Below are 24,327 nucleotides of genomic sequence, written 5' to 3' on the forward strand. Positions count from 1 at the left end.
GACATTCAGTGGGTGGCTTAACACAGTGACACAAGGGAAGTTTCTCCAAAGAGAAGTTCACTTTGCTCTGTCCTGGGCAAAGTCCAAGTTATTTGGCAGCTTCTCCTTTCTTACTTGGTTTTGAAAGCCACTTAGTTGGTTTCTGCAGCACAGGTGATTAATTTCTTTTTATTTTTATGGGATTTCAAATAACAATATAGGTAAAGGAGCCCTGGGCGGTTAAGACCGGTCAAAGGCGACTATGGGGTTGCGGCACTCATCTCACTTTCAGGCTATGGGAGCCAGCGTTTGTCCACAGACAGCTTTCCGGGTCATGTGGCCAGTGTGACTAAACCGCTTCTGGCACAACAAAATGCAGTGACAGAAACCAGAGCACATGGAAATGCCGTTTACCTTCCCGCCACAGTGGTACCTATTTATCTATTTGCACTAGCGTGCTTTTGAACTGCTAGGTCAGCAGGATCTGTGAATCCGCCGTGCGGATTCAAACTGCCGACCTTCCAATCGGCAAGCCCAAAGGGCTTAGTGGTTTAGACCACAGTGTGATCCACGTCCTACTGATGATATAACAATATGGCCCTATAAGGATACCAATCTACCCATATTCATTAAAGTAAAATGCAAATATGCTGCACCGATCACTATTTCTGGATTTGCTAATTGCATTCCTTTGTTTGTAGATTTTACAAACTATGTGCCTACCAATCTGACCTTTTTGAAAATGACTGGGGGGATAATTATGGCTGTAGTCATAATTCACCTGGGAGCACACATATATGAAATTAATAGACTACTAAATATGTCTAGGATTGCACTGGAAATCAGGCCAACCCCACCTGCATGTTTTGAAATATACAGTATTTATTTATGTGTCTAGCAGCATCGGGGAGTGGAGAGTGGCCAAGATTTTTCAAGCAATCATCTCTGATCCTGCAAAACCATCTTGTTCTGGGTGTTCTAAAGTTCATCAACCAACCTGCCCCCCCCCTTTTTGCTGGAAATTGAACATGTGTTTGTCCTGCACATGGGAAGGCCCTGAAGATGGACAAGGAATGGCTGTTATGTCTGAATCGTTTATTGTGACCTTTACAAAAAGCAAAATAGGAGGCAATGATTAAGTACTTAACGAAGGGAGTAGCAGATGTCTTGACTTCCTCGCCTGTGGGTTACATCACAACCACAGGGCTGGAATCAAATCTCCTTTTCCATTCCAGAAACTTCAAAAACAGCTTATGAAAACGGGGAGTGGCATGCGTCTTAGCAAGAAACTTCTGCCTCAGGCCAGTCCTGTCCTTCTTGATGTAACAACTACATTCTCATTCAGCCTTCTTTATATTTATTTCAGCAAGGATGCAGCCCCTGGTGTGGAAGGAAAGAATTGGCCTGCTGCCTATAAACTATAAATCTCTCTCCCCCACCCCCAACTCGGAAGCGTGTGATGATCCACTAAACTTTAATAACAAACACTATGCAAATTGCAATAACAAATGCCAATTGCCATGTGCAAACTGTGAATGAATATGACTAAGCTGTGGGCCTTTTTTTAAATTCACCTCGCCTCTGCACCTGCCTCAAAACTGTGGCAGAGAGGGAATCACTACTGAAGACACATCTCAGGCACTAGGAACAACCCAGATGGGATGCCATTCATGTTATCTGGATGTGTGAGTGGATAGCTTTTAAAAAAGTAAATTCCAGGCATGGGATATGAGCCAAATCCAGCACACTGAAAAGGGGAGGGGGTTAAATGTTTGCCACTTCACTGTGGTCCAAACTTATATCCTGAGGGGGGGGCGGGGTGCCCATGGGGGCTTCATGTATACTTACTAGATGTCCAGGTAAGAGTGCATAGGATTTCAGCCTAGGATAAAACAATGTGATGCTCGATTACCAGAAAGTAAATTCCATTGAAACCAGTGAGACATACTGCTGAGTAAAAATTTACAGGATTGGGCCTGAGTCCTTGAGACCATCCACCAAACTAGACCACGCACCAATATCATATACCCCCCCCCCCCTGACAGCAACTGAGGGGAGGGGATTTCGTTTAGGGAATTTTAACCCTATCCCGCCGAGCGCCGCAGCCCTAATCAAAATGCGTAGTTTCCTTATAGAAACAACAAATCGGTGCGCGATGCGACGCCACAGGTTACTCCGTGGCATCTGCAAACTCCATTCGGACTCCTCTTTCGCTTTTTTTTTTTTTAAGCTGGTGCGCCAAGAGCACAACCTCGCCTCCCAATTTCTACCTGGCTCTGGAGCTGACGGTGCAATCCTACGCCTACTTACCTGAGAGTAAGTCCGACTGAACTCAATGGGACTTACTCCTGAGCCTAGGGCAGTCCTAGTAGCGCACAGTAGTTGGCGCAAAGATCGGAGGCTCAGTCAAAAGGAAGGGAAAACTCTGGGCAAGAAGGCCGGGAAAGTGGGGGGGGGGGAAGGTGCCGAAAGACAAGGATCTCGCCGAGGGGGGCATCCCCAGCCGTTTTAGCCTCGCGGAGAGGCTTCCCCGGCTGCCTTCGTCCTGCACCCACCGCGCGGGAGAGAGGCGAGAGCGGGTGGGTCGGGATTTCGCCTGGAAAGTCACCTGATCCGCCCCGCAACCCGCCAGCCCCGCCGCGGCTTCCCCCGAGGGCCGCCCGCCGCAGCCGGTCCCTCCCCGCGCCCTGCTCTCCTCCCCTCCCTTCCCATTGGCCCCGGAGGAGAGTCCGGCGTCCAGCCCCGGAGGTTTATAAAAGCCGCGCTCCCAGCCGTCGATGGGATCTTCTAACACCTGGAGCCGGCGCGCAATATAGTACCCCTTTGCGTGGTTATTTCTTTGTCGGTCTCTCTAGTTTTTTCCTCTTGCCTGGAAGGAGTTAGATCTCTTGAAACCAGATCTCTTGAGAGCAAGCAGCCCGCCGCAACCACAGCCCCGGCGGCCGATCGCGAAGTCCTCCCCCCGAGACTAGGCTGCGCCGGGGGAGACTCACCTCTACCCTTTCTCGGCTTCTGCGCAGATCCCCGCATCGTTGCGCAGCGCGATCCTGTGGCTTCAAGCTCGCGGCTGTTAGCGGGACTTTCCTGCACGACCCTCCTAGTGCTGCCTCTCTTTTTTCCTCCCCACCTGCATTTAAAATTCAACTTGCTGCATCCGGATCCCGCCAAGCTGCGCCCCCGAAGTTTTACCGGCTTCCTTCTGCGCGCGCCTTTGAAGGTTAGATCCAGCCTGTGGCCAGATCTCGCCGAGCGCCGGAGGTCAGGTTAGATCCTTACGCTGGAGAGAGACCCCGACGTGGTCGTGTGCGTCTCGATCCACGTGCGGCGAGCTCGATTCCTTCGGGCTCCCTCCCTCGGACCATTCCGGGCATCATGAGCGCCCCCTTAAAGCGCGCCCCGCTGCTCGGCTCTCTCGTGAAGCGGCGAGGCCCTGGCAGCGCGCCCACCCCTCCGCAGCAGCAGCAGCTGCTGCCCACCTCGTCGGTGTGCGCCTTGCAGCCCAAGGAGGAGATGCCCGTCTGCCCCAGGCAGGCGCCCCACGCGCTTTCCGCGCTGCCTGGCCCCACCAAGTGGCCTCTGATGGGCAGCCTCTTGGACATTCTCTGGAAAGGGGGCCTCAAGAGACAGCACGAGACGCTGGTGAGTAGCTTCTGTGAGCCTCCACCGCCAATCTTTACAGGTCCTAGGGCACAAACCACCTGGGGGATTCCTTGGGTTCGAAATCCTTTTGGCACAGCCCCTAAAACAGCCCAAGGCAGCCCCATAACTCCGTGCTCCAACAGAGGAAGCCACAAGTTTAGTCCTGACCATCTCAAGTAAAAACTTGGGTCTCCAGTGGCATAGCTGGGAAGTCTTGACCTAGGGTGCTTCCAGACTACCTGCTTGTTGAGCATTCATTATTATTTGTTTGCATGGTGCACGGTGTGTGTGTGTGTGTCAAATATATTGCGTGAAATTGTGTTCCCCCGCAATTTCCAGTGCAGTCGCTCATCCCTTTCCTTATCCTTTGGGGGAAACTGATTGGTTGCACCAGACTTGAAGTTGCCAGTATGTGATTGAATCCTGCCTGAAAATAGCCGTAATCTGGAAGCGTCCCTTGATGGATAGACCGGGGATACAAAACATGTGGCTTGGGACCAGTTGCTGTTCTAGAGTAAGGTTACCAGACGTCCGCGTTTCCTGGGGACAGTCTCCGGATTTACAAATCAGTCTCCATACAAAATCCATTGAAGTTGAAAAGTGTCCCTGGACTCATTGAAAAAAATTTGGTAACCTTATTCTAGAGGGGAGTGATGCTGGCTTGCAGGTGCTTTATCTTCTACTCGCATTGTCACCTGGGTGAATCTCTGTAAGCGCACACTTGTATGTGCAACTTGGATCCACAGTGGCTCTCCTCTTTACCCTCCCTTTCCTTCTCCCTTTGGTTGCAGGCCGATTACCACCGCAAGTTTGGCAAGATCTTTCGCATGAAACTCGGGGCGTTCGATTCGGTGCACATCGGTGCGCCCTGCTTGCTCGAGGCCCTCTACAGAAAAGAGAGTGCCTACCCACAGCGCCTTGAGATCAAGCCTTGGAAAGCCTACCGGGACTACCGTAAAGAGGGCTATGGTCTGCTTATCCTGTGAGTTAGGATTGAGTTAGGAGTTAGGATAGTGAGTGGCATGCATAGCTGGGGGCAGAGCCAGTGGGCAGTGAAGGAAGGCACTCACAGCATCCTGCTGAAATCACTAAGCGTCACAAAACTTCCTATGATTCTAGTGGCTTGGCTCAGAGTTCCAAGTGATGTTAATAACAGGATGCTTTTCTCGTGCTTATAAATTTAGTTGGGGGAAAACCGCATTGATCAAGACCAAATCAAGCAACTGCTTTAATTTGCTTAATTTGTTTTTTGCATTTGATTAAAGAAAACAAAAACTTTTGTATCTCTCCTCAGCTATTTGTGCTGTGTGTGCATGTTGTTAAATAGAAGGTTGTCCACAGAAACTAAATGGCCATTCTGGCCTATGGAGGTTTTACATTCATATTGTGAAAATAGTTCAGCATAAGCCATTTCAGAGCATCTTCATTGTACAATCTGGTGCACTGTCAGCATCAAACTGCATGTTATTCTGGGAGATCTCTGAGTCCTCCACTCCAAAATGCTTTTTAATCATCATCATCATCTTTAAGAAAATCTACCAGTCTGGTCACAGCTCTGGGACTGGGGGAAGGGTCTGTGTTATTTTCTCTGCTTTAATATGTTTCCCCTCACCAGAAAAAATTGCAGGAGTAAAAAAAATAGGTATGGCAGGTGAAGCACTTTGAGATAAAATGCACTATTTTGCTAATGCCACCATCTTTCAAATCAGAAGGGGAATAGAGAATGTGGGGAACATTCTGTAAAACTGATTTTGAGCGTCACTTTTGAAAATTACCCAGGAAGTGATGCTTTTAAGCATAAGGCCATTTTTTACACTGTCAGATTCATCTTAGGCATTTTCTAACCTTCCTTGGCATATTTTAGCATTTATCTGTAAATTGCTCAAACCTAGTATTTGCTCAAGGCACATCCAGCTAATATACTGCTTTTAGATTTCAGCCATCAGCATTTTCTGACATTTCACATTAATCCACACACAGTGCTAACTTAAGTGGAAAATGTCAGCATTTGCAGTGTGTATGGAATCTAATATAGTAGACATGTGTAAATGAGGTTCTCTTTTAACTTCTTTCTCTTTTTCATTCACACAGAGAAGGGAAAGACTGGCAGCGAGTAAGAAGTGCATTTCAGAAGAAATTAATGAAGCCCACAGAAATTATGAAGCTGGACACCAAAATCAATGAGGTATTCATAAGGACTTATGCTTAATTTTGTCTTCTATGTTCTTAAGGCTTTAATTCAATAGCCACTGAACACTGTAAGGCGTACTTCTCCGTAGACATGCATAGGATTAAACTGTAAAGCATCATGAAATCCAGTTTGGGTCTGATCCAGGCACAGATGTAATTGAATATTTTGAGCTACCTTGTTTGTGAATGGACTCATTTAGAAGAGGGAGTTAAGAAACAATCCCTGCAAAAATCTCAATTCTTTCACACAAATAAATCCCTGCATGTAAAAACCTAGTATATCAAATAGAGGGCTATACTAGGGCTTTCTCCCTGATATGCCAAGTTTCTATATTCAGGGTGAGCTTTTATATGGAGTAATGTGTGCAAAATGCAATCCCCCACTTTCAGTTCCAATGGTTGAGTCCAGGAAGGACTATACACTTGATTTTGATGAATGCATGGCTCTGCAGTCAAGCAGTTCCACAAGTTATGTGTCCATCTCTGCCTTTAGTATTGGCTGTGACTGGATTCAGGTAATCAGACAAATGTTGGTTGCCAAGTAATGAAATTTTGTTTGCCAGTCTATAGAATCCAGTGTTCATTGGACCCTTTCAGTCTCACTTGATTTTTTCCCCCAGCGCATGGCAACTGAATTTGTTGGTGCTCATGATGGGAGCGGCACTGAACTGACTGGGCAATATTCAACTAAGTTTTACCTATTGAAATTAGTGAACCTAACATAGCCATGTTTATTAATTTCCTTGGGTCTGCTCTGATTAATACTTAGTTGAATATCACCCACTGACTCCAATTTGGAGACTGCCAGAGAAATCCCTCTTTTCTCTGTAGATGTGCACCTATGATTTTGCAGGACTCATTAAATCCCAGTTTATTTGCCCGCCCCGGGCAGAAACAAGTTAATTTTTTTTAACTTTTATTGATACATGCAATACTTACAAACACAAACCAGAACACTAAACAAACTTATTATACATAGATACATACACCTCTCAACTTAGATTACAAAAAAGAAAACAAACATACAAACTAAACATACAGACATAAATCTTGACTTTCCTCCACCTATATGTGGCTTTCTTTGTTTCTTTTCTTCCTTTCACTGTGTTACCAATATTATGAAACAAGTTAACATGAGTTAGTTGAGACCTTACACTTGGAAATGTCTTTACCTACTCTTGTAAACAAATCACAACAAAGATGCATTAATCATTTGCCCACTGCTGTGAGATATTCTCCAATAGCAGCTGATGTACACCAGTCTTTACAGACGTGAGGTGGAGCTAGTGAGTTGACTAGTGATACAAGAACAAAGAAATCTCAGAGTGGTCTACAAACCTATCAGTACTAACAAAATGGAGTTTTTATAAGTCATATCTGTGGAGCTTTATTTTCAGCTTAGAAGGGGGAGAAATAACACATTCCTGTACTACGGGATGTGTGTGTGTGTGTGTGCATGCGCGCATGTATGTGCATAGCAAAAGAGTGTTTGTAAAAATAATGACCTGTGCATATTTTGCTTTTCACCAATATTCCAAATTTAATTCCCTTTTTAGGTTCTAGATGATTTTATGCATCGGATAGACACACTTTGTAACAAGAATGGAGAAATAGAAGATTTGTATTCTGAACTGAACAAATGGTCATTTGAAAGTAAGTTTACCATTAGCCTGGGGTAGGTAACAAAAGCACAAGGCATGCTGCCACTCTTCCTCTTTTCCATCTTCCTTTCATCGTGTGAACTGCAGTGACTGATAGTTTGCAGTCACTGGGATTTTCCCCCCATATGGGGTAGATCCAAATTACATATTTGTGACTTTAAGCCCAGGCATAGGCAAACTCAGCCCTCCAGATGTTTTGGGACTACAACTCCCATCCCCCCTACCTAACAGGACTAGTGGTCAGGGATGATGGGAATTGTAGACTCAAAACATCTGGAGGGCTGAGTTTGCCTGTGCCTGCCTTCAAGGATCACACTGTGCTCGGCCTGATGTAAGTAAGCTTCTTTTTGTTACTTTAAATAAGATTGTGGCGTCTTTATTCTTTTAAGAGGGATAAAAAGGGAACTTACCAGGAACATACAATTCAAGACTAAATTGTATGATAGTGAGAGGCCTACACAAGCCTGCAACCAGCTATCTGCTGTGCTGTGTAAAGGGGAATGCACTCTGCTAAGCAAAGGAACTTGCTAACGCAAGTTAGGAAGGATATTAATAAACAATATATCCTCTCTTGCCTTCCTCAACATTCCCACACTGCTACCCCAGTCATGTTGAACACATGAGTAGGTTCATTTGATTTCCCCCCTAGTGTTCACGGCAGACTAGGGAAAGAATCACTCTATATCGGAAGAAGGAAGAGTACATGAGTTTGAGTTCTGGCTGGGTGTGTAATGCCAAATGATGGTTTGGTATTGCATCTGAAATAAACCATAGTGCAGAGTGTGGCTGAACTCTTTGTTCCTCATCCCCAAACAAAATGAACTTTGTGCAATTTGCTTGTCTATACCTCTCGTTGCTATGGGCTTTCCCTTCGCACCCCTTCTTCAGTTATATATAAGGATATATATATTATATATATATAACTGAGGCTCTTTTTTCTTTTGCTTCTGCTATAAGATGCCCTGATGGCAGTGCATCGATCCTTACGGATTTCTTTTCTATGATAGGTATTTGTCTGGTACTGTACGGAAAGAGATTTGGGCTCCTGCAGCAGGACACTGGAGATGAAGGCCTGAACTTTATCAAAGCCGTAAAAACGGTATGAAAAAATGACACGCTGAACATTTTAGCCATTTGATGGACAGCAGTGTAGGAAGTTGCCTGATGTAGCGGTGGTACACATAACTCTGAATAGTCTGTGCTAGCCCTCTCCCAATCTAGTGTCCTTTGTACTTCAACTCTCACCAGGTCGGTGGGATGCAAATGCGCTGGTGGAGCCAATCCAGCACTTCTGCCAGCCCATTTGCCATGCCCCTCCCCTTTCCCCTCTGCTGTGGAAACTCAGCCAAGTGGAGGTCAGGTAAGGAGTGCAGTCTTTCTCCATCAAGGTTGGGGGATGCTGGTACAGTCGAACCTCTGTTTACATAACCCTCTGGTTATGTACACTTCGGGATGTGCACGCAACAAACCCGGAAGTATTTTACTGGGTTTCACCCCACATGCATGCACAGAAGCGGCCCTTGGGTTGCAAAAAACTTGGGATCTGACCGGACCTCCGGAATAGATCCCATCCACAACTGGAGGTACCACTGTATAGACTGACTGAGAGCAGATCTCCAGGGTTTCGGACGGGAGTATTTTCCTACTCCTGCCTGGAAATTATGGGAACTCTGCATGCAAAACATGCTCTACCACTGTCATCGTAGTTGTGATGGTCTCTAGAAAATAGTGGTTTTCTTAAGTAATTTTTGGCATGAATGGACCACTCATGGGAATGCACGATTGAGTAAAGGGTCTTCTATATCTAGAAGGAGCATGAGTAAAGATGCTCAGGAGCTGCAGGAATTCTATTGACCCAGCCCTTCTATGCATTGCACAGAAATACTACTTGGTGCTCAGTAGGATGGCTATGTTCTGCCTCCTCTGTTGGAGGCAGTATATGTCTCTGAATGCTGGCTGCTGGGAATTGCAAGTGGGAGAGTGCTGTTGCACCCAGGGATCCAGCTTTTAGGCTTCCTGTGGACATCTAGCTAGCCACCAAGAACAGGAAGCTAGACCAGAAGGTCTTCCAGGCTATTTCAGCAGGGCTCTTAACCAGATACCTAGGAAACACTTAAAGCAGGACCTGGGTGTGCTCTCCTCACTTGCAATTCCCAGCGATTGGTATTCCGAGGCATACTATCTCCAACAGTGAAGGCAGACCATCCAGCACCATGACTGGTAGGCATTGATAGCCTTGTCCATGAACTGGTCGCATCCTCTTTCACTTCTCTGCTGCAATCACAAGTTTGATTCCTGCTTTTCTTTGTTTTAGTGCACATTTTGTTTCATTTTAATAATGCAGTTCATCTCTTTGTTGCCATTTTGCAGATGATGAGTACATTTGGGAAGATGATGGTGACCCCCGTTGAGCTCCACAAAAGCCTGAATACTAAAGTTTGGCAGGCTCACACAAAGGCATGGGACAATATCTTTAAGACAGGTAGCTGAACACACCTTGTGGCAGTGGTGGTATCTTGTGAAATAAGCTTTGCATCTTACAATTTAGCAACTGTACTGCACTTGACCTGAAAGTTAATTTATCAATTACTCTCGATATACATTTGAATTCTCTTCTGCGGAGCACATGGCAGCATATCTGGAGTTAGCGCGTGTTATTTTTCACAACAACCCTGTGAGGTTGGTCAGACTAAAATAGACTAAGTTGCCCAAGCTTCCCCATTAAGCTCCATGGCTGAACCAATAATTAAAGCCAGGTGTCCCTGGTCTGACTTTAGTGCATTCCCTCCTAACCCCCTCCCCTCTCAAAAAAAAACCCCTGGCTTGCCAGAGTGGCTGTTTAGCTTCTTGTTATATATGCCCACTATAAAATATGAAACTGAAATTGGTTATGGGGAGATATCAGGCACGAGGGGTCTAATTTCTTCTTTGCAAGAACCATGGACTCGATGGCCCTTGTGGTCTCTTCCAACTCTATGATTCTATGATTCTATGAAATATACTCAACGTAATGAATGCCGAGCCCAGGAATTTGTGTTTTTTCAGTACTAGAACTGAGTAGACCTCACAGTCCTTCCTCACATAAAATCACTCCTGGGTATGAAGCATTCCTTATTTGGGTGGTATCACTTAGGATGGAGAGAAGGGCGTCCTTTTGTTGCTCCCATAGTTGGGAGCCTGAGATCCTTGGTGATCTACAACAGGCCTATTTTCTGCCCACCCCTAGCTAATTGGGTCGCTCGAGTTCACCACAGAAGCCTCAAAAGCTCTGGTAGAATAGACCAGTGCGTAAAGCAACTTCAGATTGCTTGGCTCTCTTCTGTCAAAACCTCTGTTCTTCAGGCATTTCATAAGTGTATGCTGCAAGCTTCCTCTGAAGGAGCTCAGGGTAGCATTTCTGTAGCCTCACAACAACCCTGTGAGGTTGGTTAAGCTATGAGAGAGAGTGGCCTGCCTAAGATCAAAGCAGAGAGTTGAATCTGGTTTTCCCATATCTAAAATTCTTCCCCTTGCTCCCTTTTGCAAACAGAGTGGGAGGTGCAGTATTTAAAACTTTAGGCAGTGGCTAGCATGTTTGAATGATCCTCTCTGTTAAGTTGTGGGTGAACATATCAGACAACACAGTGATTCTTCAAACAGCTCTTGTTTATTCACAGGCCAGGCCAGGACAGAACTGAACTGAAGGGTTCAGTCAGCCTGCTTATATAGAGCTCCAGTACAACGTTACTGTAACAACTTTCTAAAACTATCTAATCACTGAACGTCACTTTCGACCCCTTATTTGCATAACTATCTACAGTATCCCCCTGCTGGCCCAGGGTGATAACTTCAGTAAATAACACTCTATAATACAATACAATAAAAGCCTGCACATAGAAAACTATTCAACGATTGTCCTCGACACCTAGTTTTCTGTGAGCAAGGAATTTCTGAAACGGAGGAACATTGCAACTTTCAAGGCCTATAAGCATTGCTTTCGTTTGCTCAGTACTTCCTCTTTTCCCTCCCGCAGTGAAATGCTCTATTGACAGCAGGCTGCAGAAACACTCTGCCAACCCCAGCGAGGATTTCCTCTGTGACATTTACTTTGGGAGTCAGCTTTCAAAGAAGGAACTATATGCTGCCATCACAGAACTCCAGATTGCTGGAGTTGAAACGGTAAATCCTAGCTTGCTTCTCTGCATTTGTGGCAAGGATCCTCTTAACGGTCACCCAGCTAAAAAGATGATAGTCTCCTCTTTCCTGTGACCCATTTTCCTCATTTGATTTCCTCCCTTCTGGTTCTTACTGACTATCATCACCATCTTTGCCATTTAATAGGTTGCAATCCTGTTCCTCCCCTGAACAATGCCTTAACATCTACTAAGTCTCCCCTGGATTGTGCCAAGTTGTTTTTGATGCAATTTTTCAAAAATCTAAATACAGAAGGCCTAATGCAGGGATGGAGAACCTGTGGCCCTTCAGTTTCTGGTACTGCAGCTTCCATCAGCCTCAGCTGGCATTGCCAATGGTCATGGGAGATGAGAGTTGGTTAGGTAACATATGCAGTGGTTGTTGTTGTTTAGTTGTTTAGTCGTGTCCGACTCTTCGTGACCCCATGGACCAGAGCACACAAGGCACTCCTGTCTTTCACTTCCTCCTGCAGTTTGGTCAAACTCATGCTGGTAGCTTCGAGAACACTGTCCAACCATCTGGTCCTCTGTCATCCCCTTCTCCTGGTGCCCTCCATCTTTCCCAACATCAGGGTCTTTTCCAGGGAGTCTTCTCTTCTCATGAGGTGGCCAAAGTATTGGAGTCTCAGCTTCACAGTCTGCCTTCCAGGGAGCACTCAGGGCTGATTTCCTTAAGAATGGATTGGTTTGATCTTCTTGCAGTCCATGGGACTCTCAAGAGTCTCCTCCAGGATCAATACAGCGGTACCTTGGGTTAAGAACTTAATTCATTCTGGAGGTCCGTTCTTAACCTGAAACTGTTCTTAACCTGAGGTACCACTTTAGCTAATAGGGCCACCCGCTGCCACCGCCACGCAGTTTCTGTTCTCATCCTGAGGCAAAGTTCTTAACCCGAGGTACTATTTCTGGGTTAGCAGCGTCTATAACCTGAAGTGTCTGTAACCCGAGGTACCACTGTAGCATGCCACTGATATCTCATTCCTCTCCTGATGTTTGTAAATGCCTTTGTAGTACGGTGGTACCTTCGTTCTCAAACGGCTTTGTTGCTGAACAAATTGGCTCCCGAACGGCGCAAACCCAGAAGTGTTCCAGTTTGCAGACGTTTTTCGGAAGCCGAACATCCAACGCGGCTTCCGATTGAGTGCAGGAAGCTCCTGCAGCCAACTGAAAGCTGCGCCTTGGTTTTTGAACGTTTCAGGAGTCGAATGGACTTCCAGAACGGATTAAGTTCAAGAACCAAGGTTCCACTGTACTAAGAATCCAGGTGGTCTGAATAATAATAATAATAATAATAATAATAATAATATACTGCCCTATGCCCGCAGGTCTCCGAGGCTAGGGCAGAGCTCAGTTTTGAAATGTAAAGAAGCCAGCTGCAGATAATACATATAAATATTCTCCCATTGTGAAAGGCTTCATGATGTTGTTGTTGTTGTAGCAGCTCCTTACTCATGCTAACGTAGCAGTCCTGAGTGAGCTCAGTCAGTCTCTCTTACCGTTTTGCAGACAGCCAACAGTCTGCTCTGGGCTCTCTACAACATCTCCTGCAACCCTCACGTCCAGGCAAAGCTACTTGAGGAAATACAGGCTATGGTCTCGGCTGAAGAGAACCCAAATGCTGAACATCTGAAGAAGATGCCCTATTTAAAGGCATGCCTGAAAGAATCTATGAGGTAAATTTCCCGGCCTAGTATGAAAATAAACGGTCTCTCTTTTCTTTGGCTACACTCATTTAAAGCATTTCGAACAGGCGAAACTGACAGGCAAGATCAGAAACCAGGAAGACCAAGTATTTTTTAAAGACTGGAGTAAATTTATTTAAAAGACCACTGTAAACAGTTAAGAACATTGGCAGGGATGTAATGACACTTGTAATGTGGAATTAACCATGGTAACCATGGATATATAACAGATGGATAATGGTATAAGATGCAAAAATGTAATCTTAAATATGGAATCCATGGAGGGAGGGAAGGAGGTCCGAAGGTTCAAAAGACCCTTTTATTTCAATGTTTGAAATGGTTAACGTTTAAATGTATAAAATTGCGTAAAACCAATAAAAAAAGTATTTAAAAAGTTAAGCATTTTGAACAGTTATGACTTCCTCTAAAGAATCTTGGGAACTGTAGTTTGTGAAGGACGCTGAAAGTTGTTAGGAGCACCCTTAACAAACTACAGTTCTCAGGATCCGGCTCCTGGTAGATCTGTCTTTCAATCATAGTAAAAAATGTGCTTCGTTTTTTTGCTGTAGGTTAACTCCGTCTGTGCCGTTTACCACTCGGACCCTGGACCAAGAAATGGTCCTAGGAGACTACGCTCTTCCTAAAGGGGTGAGTTGCATTTTCCAGCAGCAAAATTAACTTCAGATGCATTTGCAGCCCTATAATACAAGTTTATTCTTTTTATTGCTATTCATAAAAGCACTGGGCACCCTGGTACATTGGTGATGGTTTCTTCTATGTGAGTGTGGGGAAAATTGATCAATTCAGCAAAGGACTTCCCCTGTCTAAGCTGTCATGTACTGTGCTTTATACGTGGTATGAGTGTAGAATTGCAGCTGCAAAGTCACTTTTCTAACACATTGTACTCTTGAAAGAGCTACTTTTCGGAGTGCACAGTTAAGTCACTCCAATGGAATTTGAGCACCGTAAGGTGTAATCAATTACTGCGACAACGTGAGATGTATAGGGGGAAACAGAGTGTGTCTAGCTGGCTTGACATGTTGCTTTGCAGTGCAGGTTAGTTGACTTAATTTATGAAAGAAGTTCCTGAGATCAAGCTTGCCTGGAAAACACACCCTCTCCAGGCGTCGCACATTTTCTTCTGACATAGCTCTTATGCCTTTAATACTGACAGGCAAAAATGCTCATCCAGACCTGCCTCGCCACTTTCCCCCAAGGAAACCTAATCTTTTCTACTGAATCAGAGTCAACAGTTTTCTCTGGATTGACGTTTGCTCAATTTATCACTTAAAGAGCAGGTTTTCTGAGGGAAAGCCGTGGGGCAGCCACTCGGACCCATGCTTTCTAAGCACAGGGCAAGCTCAAGTCTGGATGAGCCTTCAGTGCAGCTCCCCCCCCCCATACGAAAATCTGCAGCAGAAACAGCACCTGTTGAATTTCTGACTGTTCCACTATTAAAGGTATGGGCTTGAAAATTTGGGTGCAGACAGAAGCCTGATGAAATCTGGATCAAACTAAGCTTTACTCACATTGCACCTTGTTTGCTTGTTTTTTTTTTTAAAAAAAAAAACACGCTTAGCCTTTAAAACACTCACAGGCAAGAGAATATTATCTATTTTCTACTCTGAATTGGCTCTGAAGGCAATTTCACTGAAAAGATTAAGGCTTCATCTGCTTTCTTCCATTTTGAAACCCCTGCCTGGAAATAAATCCCAACTTGAAGTTTGTTTGGGGCTTCTTAGGAAAAAAAAAAAACGTCTCCTGGCTGTTGCTCCATGCTTTTCTCGCTTGCCTTGGAAGCACAACAGCCTTTGATGCGACATCATGGTTCTGTCAGAGAAAACAGCTTTTCCTTTTTCCTGCAGCCCTTTTTTCCATTAGCAACACAAGGCTTGATGTTCCGTCTTTAGAAAAACTGCACCCGGCTGACCTTCACTCCCCTCTCTCACTCGCCCCATGCTGTTTTCCATGTTTACAGACGGTGTTGATGATCAACAGCCATTCTCTGGGATGCAACGAAGAATACTTCAACGACTGGACTCAATTTAAGCCAGAGCGTTGGCTCCAGAAGAACATAAATCCTTTTGCTCATGTTCCGTTCGGGATTGGAAAAAGGATGTGCATCGGACGCCGCCTGGCAGAGCTACAGCTTCAATTAGCTCTCTGTTGGGTAAGATGTTTGCAATTACATCTTCTCACCCTCCTTCAAATAGCAGTCAGTGTGTGTGTGTGTGTGTGTAGGGCTGAGTAGGTAAAAATTTACTAATGGCACAGCCTTCATCACAAGACCCCAAGGCGTGATCCATACATCAAATCCTATTGGTTGTATCCTGCTAAGTTTAACATGGTGAAAACCCATTGAAATTATCGGACCTAAGTAAGTCTTGTGCAATTAGCATTGAGTAAAGGTAAAGGTAAGGGTTCCCCTGACCATTAGGTCCAGTCACGGACGACTCTGGGGTTGCGATGCGCATCTCGCTCTGTAGGCTGAGGGAGCCGGCATTTGTCCGCAGACAGCTTCCGGGTCATGTGGCCAGCATGACTAAGCAGCTTCTGGCGAACCAGAGCAGCGCACGGAAATGCCGCTTACCTTCCCGCCAGAGCGGTACCTATTTATCTACTTGCACTTTGATGTGCTTTTGAACTGCTAGGTGGGCAGGAGCAGGGACTGAGCAACAGGAGCTCACCCCGTCGCAGGGATTCGAACCACCAACCTTCTGATCGGCAAGCCCTAGACTCTGTGGTTTAGATCACAGCACCACCCGCGTCCCTAGCATTGAATAGCCCCATATAAAAGAAGTGGGTAGAACTGTTAGGTGCCCCCACTTCCCTGGGCCATGTGAACAGGTGGGAGAGGCTGCTCACCTGTCAGTCATATCGGACATCACAGCGAGGGGTTAGCCACCCATGCTAAACTTGGGATGGATCATAGCTTTGTCATTGTGAGTAGCAAGGCTGTGCCTTGACTTTGAAGCTCATTTTTGAGGGTGAGCTGGCAGGTTCTGAGGATTGTCCCTGGCTCAGACTAACCCTTAGTTACAAGTTGGGATGAGTTCCTTCCCACATGTGCTCACTAGGGTGAGTTTGAGCAGCCCGGGTTTGATTCCTTCTGTCTTTGTGTTGCAGCTTATACGGAAGTATCAGATTGTAGCGACCGATGACAAGCCGGTGGAAACGCTGCACTTGGGAATCCTCATCCCTCATCGAGAAGTTCCCATTGCATTCAGAAGGCGATAAAGGTAAATGAAGCTGGAGCTCTGTGGCCAGGCTGGTCCCAGAAAATGGCGCCTTAATAGACTCTCTTCTTGGCCCACTTCATATAGGGTTGCCATATTGAAAGTGAAAATCTGGATAAGTTGTTGAGCTATTTAAAGTTTTGCTGTACATTCCAATTTTCCCAGACATTTGGTCAATGTCTGCCCAGACACTGCTTGTGACTGCATTATTCCGGCTATGTCTGGGAAATTCCGGGTATATGGCAACCCTACATAATTCATGTTTCTGAAAGTTAGGCAGTGCCTGAGTTTTCAGAGCTTCCTGAAGAGTTACGGTAGATTCAGAAATGTGTTTCTGCTTTTCAGGAGACATTGGCCCAATAAGAGTTTTTTTCTTGTCCGCTCCATCTGTTCCTGAACATTGAAAACACCACCATGCCTTAATTTGCTGCAAGGTTATACAGTGAAACTATGAAATGAGCAGAACTGGCTTTTCATTTAACTATCATCCTAGAGCCAGGATGGGGAAACACTTGGCCAACTGACAATACTCAGAGCAGGAAGGGCTCCTGGCTGATTCTAGCCTCTATTTTCAGAGCAAGTTTCTAGCCCTCGTTTTTGCAGAGCAAATTGGGAAGAACAGAAGGAAGCCAGGAGACAGCTACCATCCAGCCTACATTTCAAAAGTGTGCACAAACCATGTTAACCACATGATAAATTTTCAAATATGGCTTGTGCAAGATCTACCGCTAAATACCATCAGTGGACTACTAAGATAATTGATTACTTTGACCATGTAAATGTGTAAATGTTCTTTTCTCTCTTCCCCTTTCCCTCAGATACTTTTTGAAGGAAGACAGTTGCTTGAGTGCTGCCTTTTCTGAAGACAACCCCCTTGAATGCTTGGCACCCAACCTCCTTCAGCTCAGCAACCAAAGGCTAAGCATGTTTTGACCTATGCGCTGTTGATGGAAGAGAGATCAAGGAGCATCTGAAGTTAGCTTTGACCTTGCTTTGGGGGCAGATCTGTCAAACCATGCACCTAAGTAATCTTTTGAATACTGCAATGAAAACCAACAAGGACCAGCCTTTATTTTAAAAGGTGCAAACTGAGAAAACAGCAAAAAGACTGGTGTGAGACAATGGATCTTTTCATGGAGCCCTGACAAAAATCCATTTCTGTTCACCTGCCCATGTGAAATCTGCTGGTCGTGGCTCGGTACAGCCTTCCTGTTAGATGTTTTTAGGATCAACTGGCCAAGGGTGGATGAAATGATACAGTGAGTTCAGTGCTGAGGTGTGTAGGGGGATGAAAATTTTGCTGTTTCTGACATCCTGCAGGAATTGTGTAGGTTTTTTAAAGTGAGGATTTCTGTCTGCTGCAGGTCTCGTTCAGCCTACCTCCTTTTACAAAGGAATGTTGTGATAAGGAGAAAAAAGCACTCCAAGAGGGTCCTGGTGTTTATATTTTTTAAAAATATTTTTTTACAAAGGGGAGAAAAACTGCACTAAATCCATTTCCCTTTATGTAACTGTTAAAAAGCCTTGCTGCAGTAGCCGTGAAACTTTTACCATTATATGATTTTGATAAAAACTGTATTTGGGGGGAAAACCAACAATGTACCAAACCTCTGCTGATGGTTCACACTGCAGAAAATGTGGGCTGATTTAGGCTAGCTCTGCATGGAAAATCCCCATAGGCCCTACATAGTTCTTCATGCTCGTGAACAGACCATTACAGGGAATCCAGCGCTCTGATGCTCTGGATAACAACTTGACAGGGCTGGTGGGGTGCGCACAGGTCTACAGAACTGCTCTAGTTTTTAAAAATGCACTTGCCCACCTCAGGGCTTGTACTTATGGGTTGAAAAGACTAATTCAGTACTGTCAGGCCTGCATAAGACATGACTCACCAAGCCACACACAGCACCCCAGTACTGGAACCTACCAGGGGCTGCCTAGAATGCTTGGAGGGGGTTGCATAATGTGGGTAATGTGTGAAGCACCTTGGCTGCCAAAATAAGTGGCTGGTGGGTGTTTTGCTTTTTTCACGCAGTGCATGAATGAATGATCTCACACAAATTTGCTGCTGCAAGGCAATGTGATGAGCTGTAGCTTGGATGGCCCTGAAATGGGATTGGACATTGTCATCTGTATGGTTGTATGTAACCTCCCAGGTTCAAAGGCACAATTGCTTCTCAATACCAGCTGCCGGGAGCAACGATAGGTGAGGAAGTGTTGGGAACAAGTTGCTGCTCTACACGGACCATTGCTCTGATCCAGTGCAGGTGATCTGGTGGTCTTGTATTCAGCTTAGAGAGGCTCAGAGACACATTTCAGCATCATGATCTGCAGTAGCATATGAGCATTATTGTTCATGTTTTCACCCATTCCTGAATAATATGCGCACAGCTTCCTTGTTGGAAGGTTTTTTTTACATGAATTTTTGTGTTTTTTATATTTTAAACATTTTTTATATAACAAAGATCCTTGTACACTTTGGAGAACTGTCAACAGATGCTGATTTATTGTACAGAATTGCTATTTTTTTCAGTGTTTGGAATTTCTCTTGTTGATACCTAAACACATGCTTTTTTGTAATAAAAAAGAATTTCCAGATATGACGCCTCTGCTTGTATTGAACACGTCGTCCAGTATCGTTTTAGAAAGTCACCTACATTCTTTGTGAGTTGCTCATCATATTTTGCCACCAGCTCAGAAGGAAAAAAAATCCAAGCTCTATGTGCTGGGCCTGGGGGTAACCCGTGAAACACGGTCCAGGACTGGTCCAGAATCCAAAGGTTCCGCTAGGAGTCAGTCTGACAGGACCAAGGCAGGAAACGAGGCAAGGACAGGTACAGGATCTCAGGCAGGATCTAGAAAGCAGCAATGTTGCTCCCACAACCTGGTGCAGGGTCTGACAGTCTTTTATCTTTGTCAGGGTAGCGGCCGGTCCTGATCCCCCAGCGACTCGCCTATGTGTTTCACCCGGAGGCAAGCACTCCTCCTGCGAGTACTCAGGTCTCTCCTTCTCTCAGACCTTAGTCTCTGCAGTTCGGGAGATGTTGGTGGGTTACTAGACCCAGGGGCCACCTCAGCCTCCCCTGACCAACCAGTAGTGGAGCAGCTGTAAGTGATGGCCCAGCTGGAGGCAACGAGGTCATCCCTGCATCTGGAGCCAGGGCAGGCTCAGGCCCCTGACTCGGCCCAGCTGGTGTTTGTTGCTGGGGAACCTGTGCAGACTGGGACTCTTCAGGATCAGGCCCCAGACTTGGTTCAGATGTTGCCTGAGGCAAAGGATCTGGTGCCGACTGAGACTCCTTGGGTTCCGAGCCCGAGTCCTAGGCCATCACACTAGTGTCTGAGTGCTACTCAAAAGAACTTTACTCAGAACTTTACTTGCACCATGGCTTAAGAGATCACCTGCAAGTCCATGAGGAACTATCAACCTCTTGAACCCACTGGTGGCTGATTAGTGTGAGGATTGCTGATCTTGAGAGATTACAGTAGGGTTTGTCAACAGTTTTCAGATAAAATCTCTGTGTGTGATACCTGTAGCACCACAAGCAATGTTTTTTTAACTACAGCGAAAGCTAAATTCCACATTAGGAATAACTAGTAGGATCTACAATCAAATGTTGCCATGTAGCCTCTTCATCTAGCAGGTGTGCTCCTATTCAGTCAACCTTGCTCACCTCCAAAATAGTACAAGATGTAAGGAACTCAAGAAGGGACACGCACCCAATTACATTTTTCATTTCCAATTATACCAGTATTACTTCGCTACTGAGCATGCTCACTCTTCTAGGGTTGTTTGTGGAGTATTTCCACCAGTAAAGGTCATTAAAAAGAGATGGCGAAGAGCTCCGAAAAAGACCTCTCCAATGGAGTGAAGGGGCAGTAAAATGGCAAATGCAATTCAATGTAAGCAAGTGCAAAGTGATACATGTCTTTGCAAACAAACAAAGAAACAACCCCCCTACCTAATTTCACATATAGGCTTATGGGCTCTGAACAGGTGGTGATTTGGGGATGTAGTGCACAGTTGATGAAGATGTCAGCCTCATGTGTGACAGCTCTAAAAGGCAAATTCCATGCTAGGGCTCATCAGGAAAGGAATTGAAAGTAAAACTGTGCACTAGTCACCTTGCCTCAAAAAGGATACTGCAGATCTGGAAAAGGCTCAGAAAAGGGCTACCAAAATGATCAACGACTCCTCTATGAAGAAAAGTGGGTGGCATTTGGGACTTCTTAGTTAAGGGGAAAGGTGGGTAAGAGACCACATGATGGAAGTATATAAAATTATGCGTGGCATGGAGGAAGTTCATAGAGAAAGGTTTTTCTTCCTGTCTTATAACCCTTGAACTCATGGACATTCAATGGAGCTGAATGCTGGAAGATTTGGGACAGATAAGTGAAAGGGCGTCTTCATGCAACAGGTAGTTAAGCTATGGAACTCTCTCCCACTGGAGCCAGGGATGGCCAGCAATTTGGATGGCTTTAAAAGAGGATGGGACAAAGTCATGGACAAGGCTATTCTCTGCCTCCAGAGTCTGAGGCAGTAATGCTTCTGGGAACCCCAGGAGGACAGAGGGCTCTTGTGCTCAGGTTCTGCTTGCAGGTTTCCCACATGCATCTGGGTGTCCACTGCGAGATCAGGATGCCACCCTGTTCTAGCCAGCTCTTCTTACATTAACCAAGTAGGGTGGCAGACTTCCCATATTGCAGATTTTGCAGGCTGTTCCAAGTATAAGGAATTAGAGCAATATTTTATCTGCACAGTGCGGCATTCATCCTTCCAGAAAGCCTATATATCAATGCATTATGACAACTTGTGGCAGCTGAAATTACAATCTATTTTACATAAGACCTTTATCTCAGGTGCATAAATCCTACAGTCTGAATTCCCAAAGCACACACTCTTGAGTTATAGGCATATACACGCCTCACTTTCTGGGACTATCGCCTACTCAACTGCAATACTGCAAGATGTTTGGCACAAAAGCCAAGTTGCTGACACAATAAGACAGATAAACAACTATATTGTAGATCTGATACGTCACCAACTTGGCTTTTACACTTGTAACTGTAACAGTCCTCAGGCAATTCAGAACAAACCTGTTAAGCTTGCCTTTAGGGTTTTGTTTATGCTTCATGGACAACAATATATAGTATGAATTTTGGTGGTCTACATTTAAATGCAACTCCCTTTTAAAAGATTTGCATGTTATTTGAATCATTTTGTTATACTTTTCTGCATCAGTCAATATGTAAGCTAGCTAGTAAAAAAAGTGGTTTTAAACCAATAGTCATTTTGCTTTTCAAAATATATAAATTAAAATTATTTTTTCAATACAACACATTTTTCCAGAATGATTGATTGATTGACACCTGCCTTTCTCCCCGATGGGGCGCAAAACAACTTAGGGATAAAAATGGAAATAGGGACGTCCGAAGGAAAAAGAAAAAATTCCAGGATCAAAGCAGAAATCAGAACAGCTTCTGTAAATCTGGGACTGTGCTTGGAAAATAAGGATGCTTGGAGGATCTGTAAATGGCACTCTCATGCTTTCCCCAGACCTGCACTCATGGGCAGCCTATTCTCTCCTCCTTTCCTTCTTTCCCTACCTGCCACTCAAGGATCATTTTTCAGTTGTCTTCCCAACTTCAGAGCACTGCCAGAGGCAGTAAGCCTCTGAATACCAGTTATTGGGAATGGCAGGAGCTGCTGTGTTAATGTTCTGCTGGCGGGCTTCTCATAGCCATCTGGGTGGTCATGATGAAAACAGGATTCTGGACTAGATATGCCTTTGGCCTGGCCCAGCTGGGCTGCTCTTTTTTCTTTTTTAATAATTTATTTAATCATTTTTTCAGTACAAACAACAACTGCAAAAGACACATACAGCAAAAACCATAACAACACTAATAACACAAATAGACAATTCAGATTTGAATACTGATATACCTACACCTTTTTAACAATATTTCCCCACCTCTTCTCCCCCTACTTCCCACCACTGTCTGCCTTATCGCTTAAATATTCCTTCCAGATTTCTTCATATTTATCCATTCTTAATTTGCGTCGACATGCAGTTCATTCGTATGTAGCTAGTCTGTCCATATTATAAATCCATGTGCTCAATGGAATCTTTTTGTGGCTCTTCCAATTCATTAAAACAAGTTTTTTTGCTTCTAATATGGCACGGTACAGCCATTTTTTCTTAAGTTCTCCTGAAATAAATTGTGGTACCTTCTGGTTCTACAAAATAGGTACTTGAAAGGGTTTCCCTTGCAGGTGGTTCTGATTACTGGAATCTGATTACGAGACAGAAGGCTAATTCATGCACCACCACCCCCCCGCCCGTGATGCGTGCCACAGGCACCCTCCTCCACTTCTCTTCTCTCCCCCAATAGACTCAGTCAGATGCTGCTGCATTCATGACAAATCAGCGAGAAACCGATCTAAAAAAGATTAGCAGAAATCTACAACAGAACCTACAACAGAAATGTGTGCCAGAGCGTGGGTGGTGCTAAGCACGACTTTGCGGACAAATGCATTCCAGACTTTTCAACAAGTGTTACGAAACTGAACTCACGTCCTCTTTGCCTAATTCCTGCTTTTGCATTGTTTCGAAGAGTATGAAGCCCTTAGAAGCACGGAGTGGGAATTAACTGTTCTCAGGCCATGTGTGTGACACGAAGAGGAAGAAGCTCTAAAAGGGGGGGCGTCGGGGACACATGAAAAACGTTTATGGACTTTACAGGACACTGCTAAAGGGGCATTGTTCTGCAACAGTGCCATGGCATATGCACTCAATTTATACCTGCAGGTACCTTAAGGCAAATTAAAGTGGCAGTGGCTGGGGTTTCTTGGTCCCTGTGATTTGCCCAGGCCATCCCCTAAGAAGAACTGGGTCTTTTTCACTGAAATCAACTAGGGTTTTTACTAGTGCTAAATTGTTTATGCAAGATCAGATTCTCTTGCTTCTTGTAAATAAGACTAGCACTTTTATCCTCCTTCTAAAAAGCCTTGATTTGAACCTCCATTTTACTGATAAATATCCTGTGAATAGGTTGTTGCGGGACAACTCTATAGGATGTTTTGGCAACCTTAATTGCAAACATAATTTGATCAGGGTGAATTGAAACGACATGTGCAGGTAATAATAATAATAATAATAATAATAATAATAATAATAATAATTTTTATTTATACCCCACCCATCTGGTTGGGCTTCCCCAGCCACTCTGGGCGGCTTCCAACAAAGTTTAAAAATACATTAAAATGTCACACATTAAGAACTTCCCTAAACAGGGCTGCCTTCAGATGTCTTTTAAAAGTCTGGTAGTTGTTTTTCTCTTTGAGATCTGGTGGGAGGGCGTTCCACAGGGCGGGTGCCACCACCGAGAATGCCCTCTGCATGGTTCCCTGTAACTTGGCTTCTCAAAGTGAGGGAACCGCTAGAAGGCCCTCGGCACTGGACCTCAGTGTCCGGGTAGAAGGATGGGGGTGGAGAAGCTGATTGTTTCAAGGGACCTTGGACATATGCCTTTGAATTACTTCATTCGCCTGTCATGACAGGTAATAGAATGGTCTTCTTCACAGAAATTAACTTTATCCAAAGGTCATTAGTTTGTTTATTAGTAGCTGGTGGACATCAATCCACCATTTTGTTCACTCACTCAGAATGGTAGAAGGATGGATTCCCCTCCCCTCACCCCCCCCCCATTGCTTGCATTCACAACAGAGGTGGAGGAAGGTTTATAGTCTTCTCTTGTCGTTGCATGC

General features: G+C 44.9%; 1 protein-coding gene and 1 long non-coding RNA gene across 6 annotated transcripts in view; one reads left to right on the forward strand and one right to left on the reverse strand.

Moving 5' to 3' along the window:
• LOC309373229 overlaps window positions 1-16,480 on the reverse strand; it is a 641,932-nt gene extending 625,452 nt beyond the window's left edge. For 3 of the 4 annotated variants that reach the window (XR_014169875.1, XR_014169876.1, XR_014169877.1), the window contains exons 1-2: window positions 16,354-16,480; window positions 16,083-16,284 (exon numbers count right to left, since the gene is read on the reverse strand). This is a non-coding gene — a long non-coding RNA (uncharacterized lncRNA). Of the gene's footprint in view, window positions 1-12,296; window positions 12,355-16,082; window positions 16,285-16,353 lie in introns of those variants that run through there. The other variant, XR_014169878.1, reaches the window with a different exon arrangement.
• CYP24A1 (cytochrome P450 family 24 subfamily A member 1) lies at window positions 2,687-19,157 on the forward strand. Of its 2 annotated transcripts, none has more exons than XM_081917017.1 (12): window positions 2,687-2,794; window positions 4,410-4,600; window positions 5,710-5,803; window positions 7,365-7,461; window positions 8,477-8,568; window positions 9,840-9,951; window positions 11,482-11,627; window positions 13,148-13,314; window positions 13,893-13,971; window positions 15,302-15,493; window positions 16,450-16,562; window positions 17,378-19,157. In XM_081917017.1, the coding sequence occupies exons 2-11, from the start codon at window positions 4,446-4,448 to the stop codon at window positions 16,558-16,560; spliced, it is 1,245 nt and encodes a 414-aa protein (XP_081773143.1). In that variant the 5' UTR covers window positions 2,687-2,794; window positions 4,410-4,445; the 3' UTR covers window positions 16,561-16,562; window positions 17,378-19,157. The 2 variants fall into 2 exon arrangements, with proteins under 2 accessions (XP_081773143.1, XP_081773142.1); XM_081917016.1 differs by lacking the exon at window positions 2,687-2,794 and adding an exon at window positions 3,142-3,618.
• The last annotated feature ends 5,170 nt before the right edge of the window (window positions 19,158-24,327 follow it).

This window comes from Podarcis melisellensis (genome assembly GCF_964234715.1).
Source record: "Podarcis melisellensis genome assembly, chromosome: 6".
Classification (NCBI taxonomy): domain Eukaryota; kingdom Metazoa; phylum Chordata; class Lepidosauria; order Squamata; family Lacertidae; genus Podarcis; species Podarcis melisellensis.

Excerpts from the sequence above, each read along its gene's own strand:
- CYP24A1 (XM_081917016.1), top strand. The coding sequence starts at position 3,352 with ATGAGCGCCCCCTTAAAGCGCGCCCCGCTGCTCGGCTCTCTCGTGAAG. Across the intron at positions 4,601-5,709 it reads GGCTATGGTCTGCTTATCCT|AGAAGGGAAAGACTGGCAGC; the intron begins GTGAGTTAGGAT and ends TCATTCACACAG. Across the intron at positions 13,972-15,301 it reads ACTACGCTCTTCCTAAAGGG|ACGGTGTTGATGATCAACAG; the intron begins GTGAGTTGCATT and ends CCATGTTTACAG.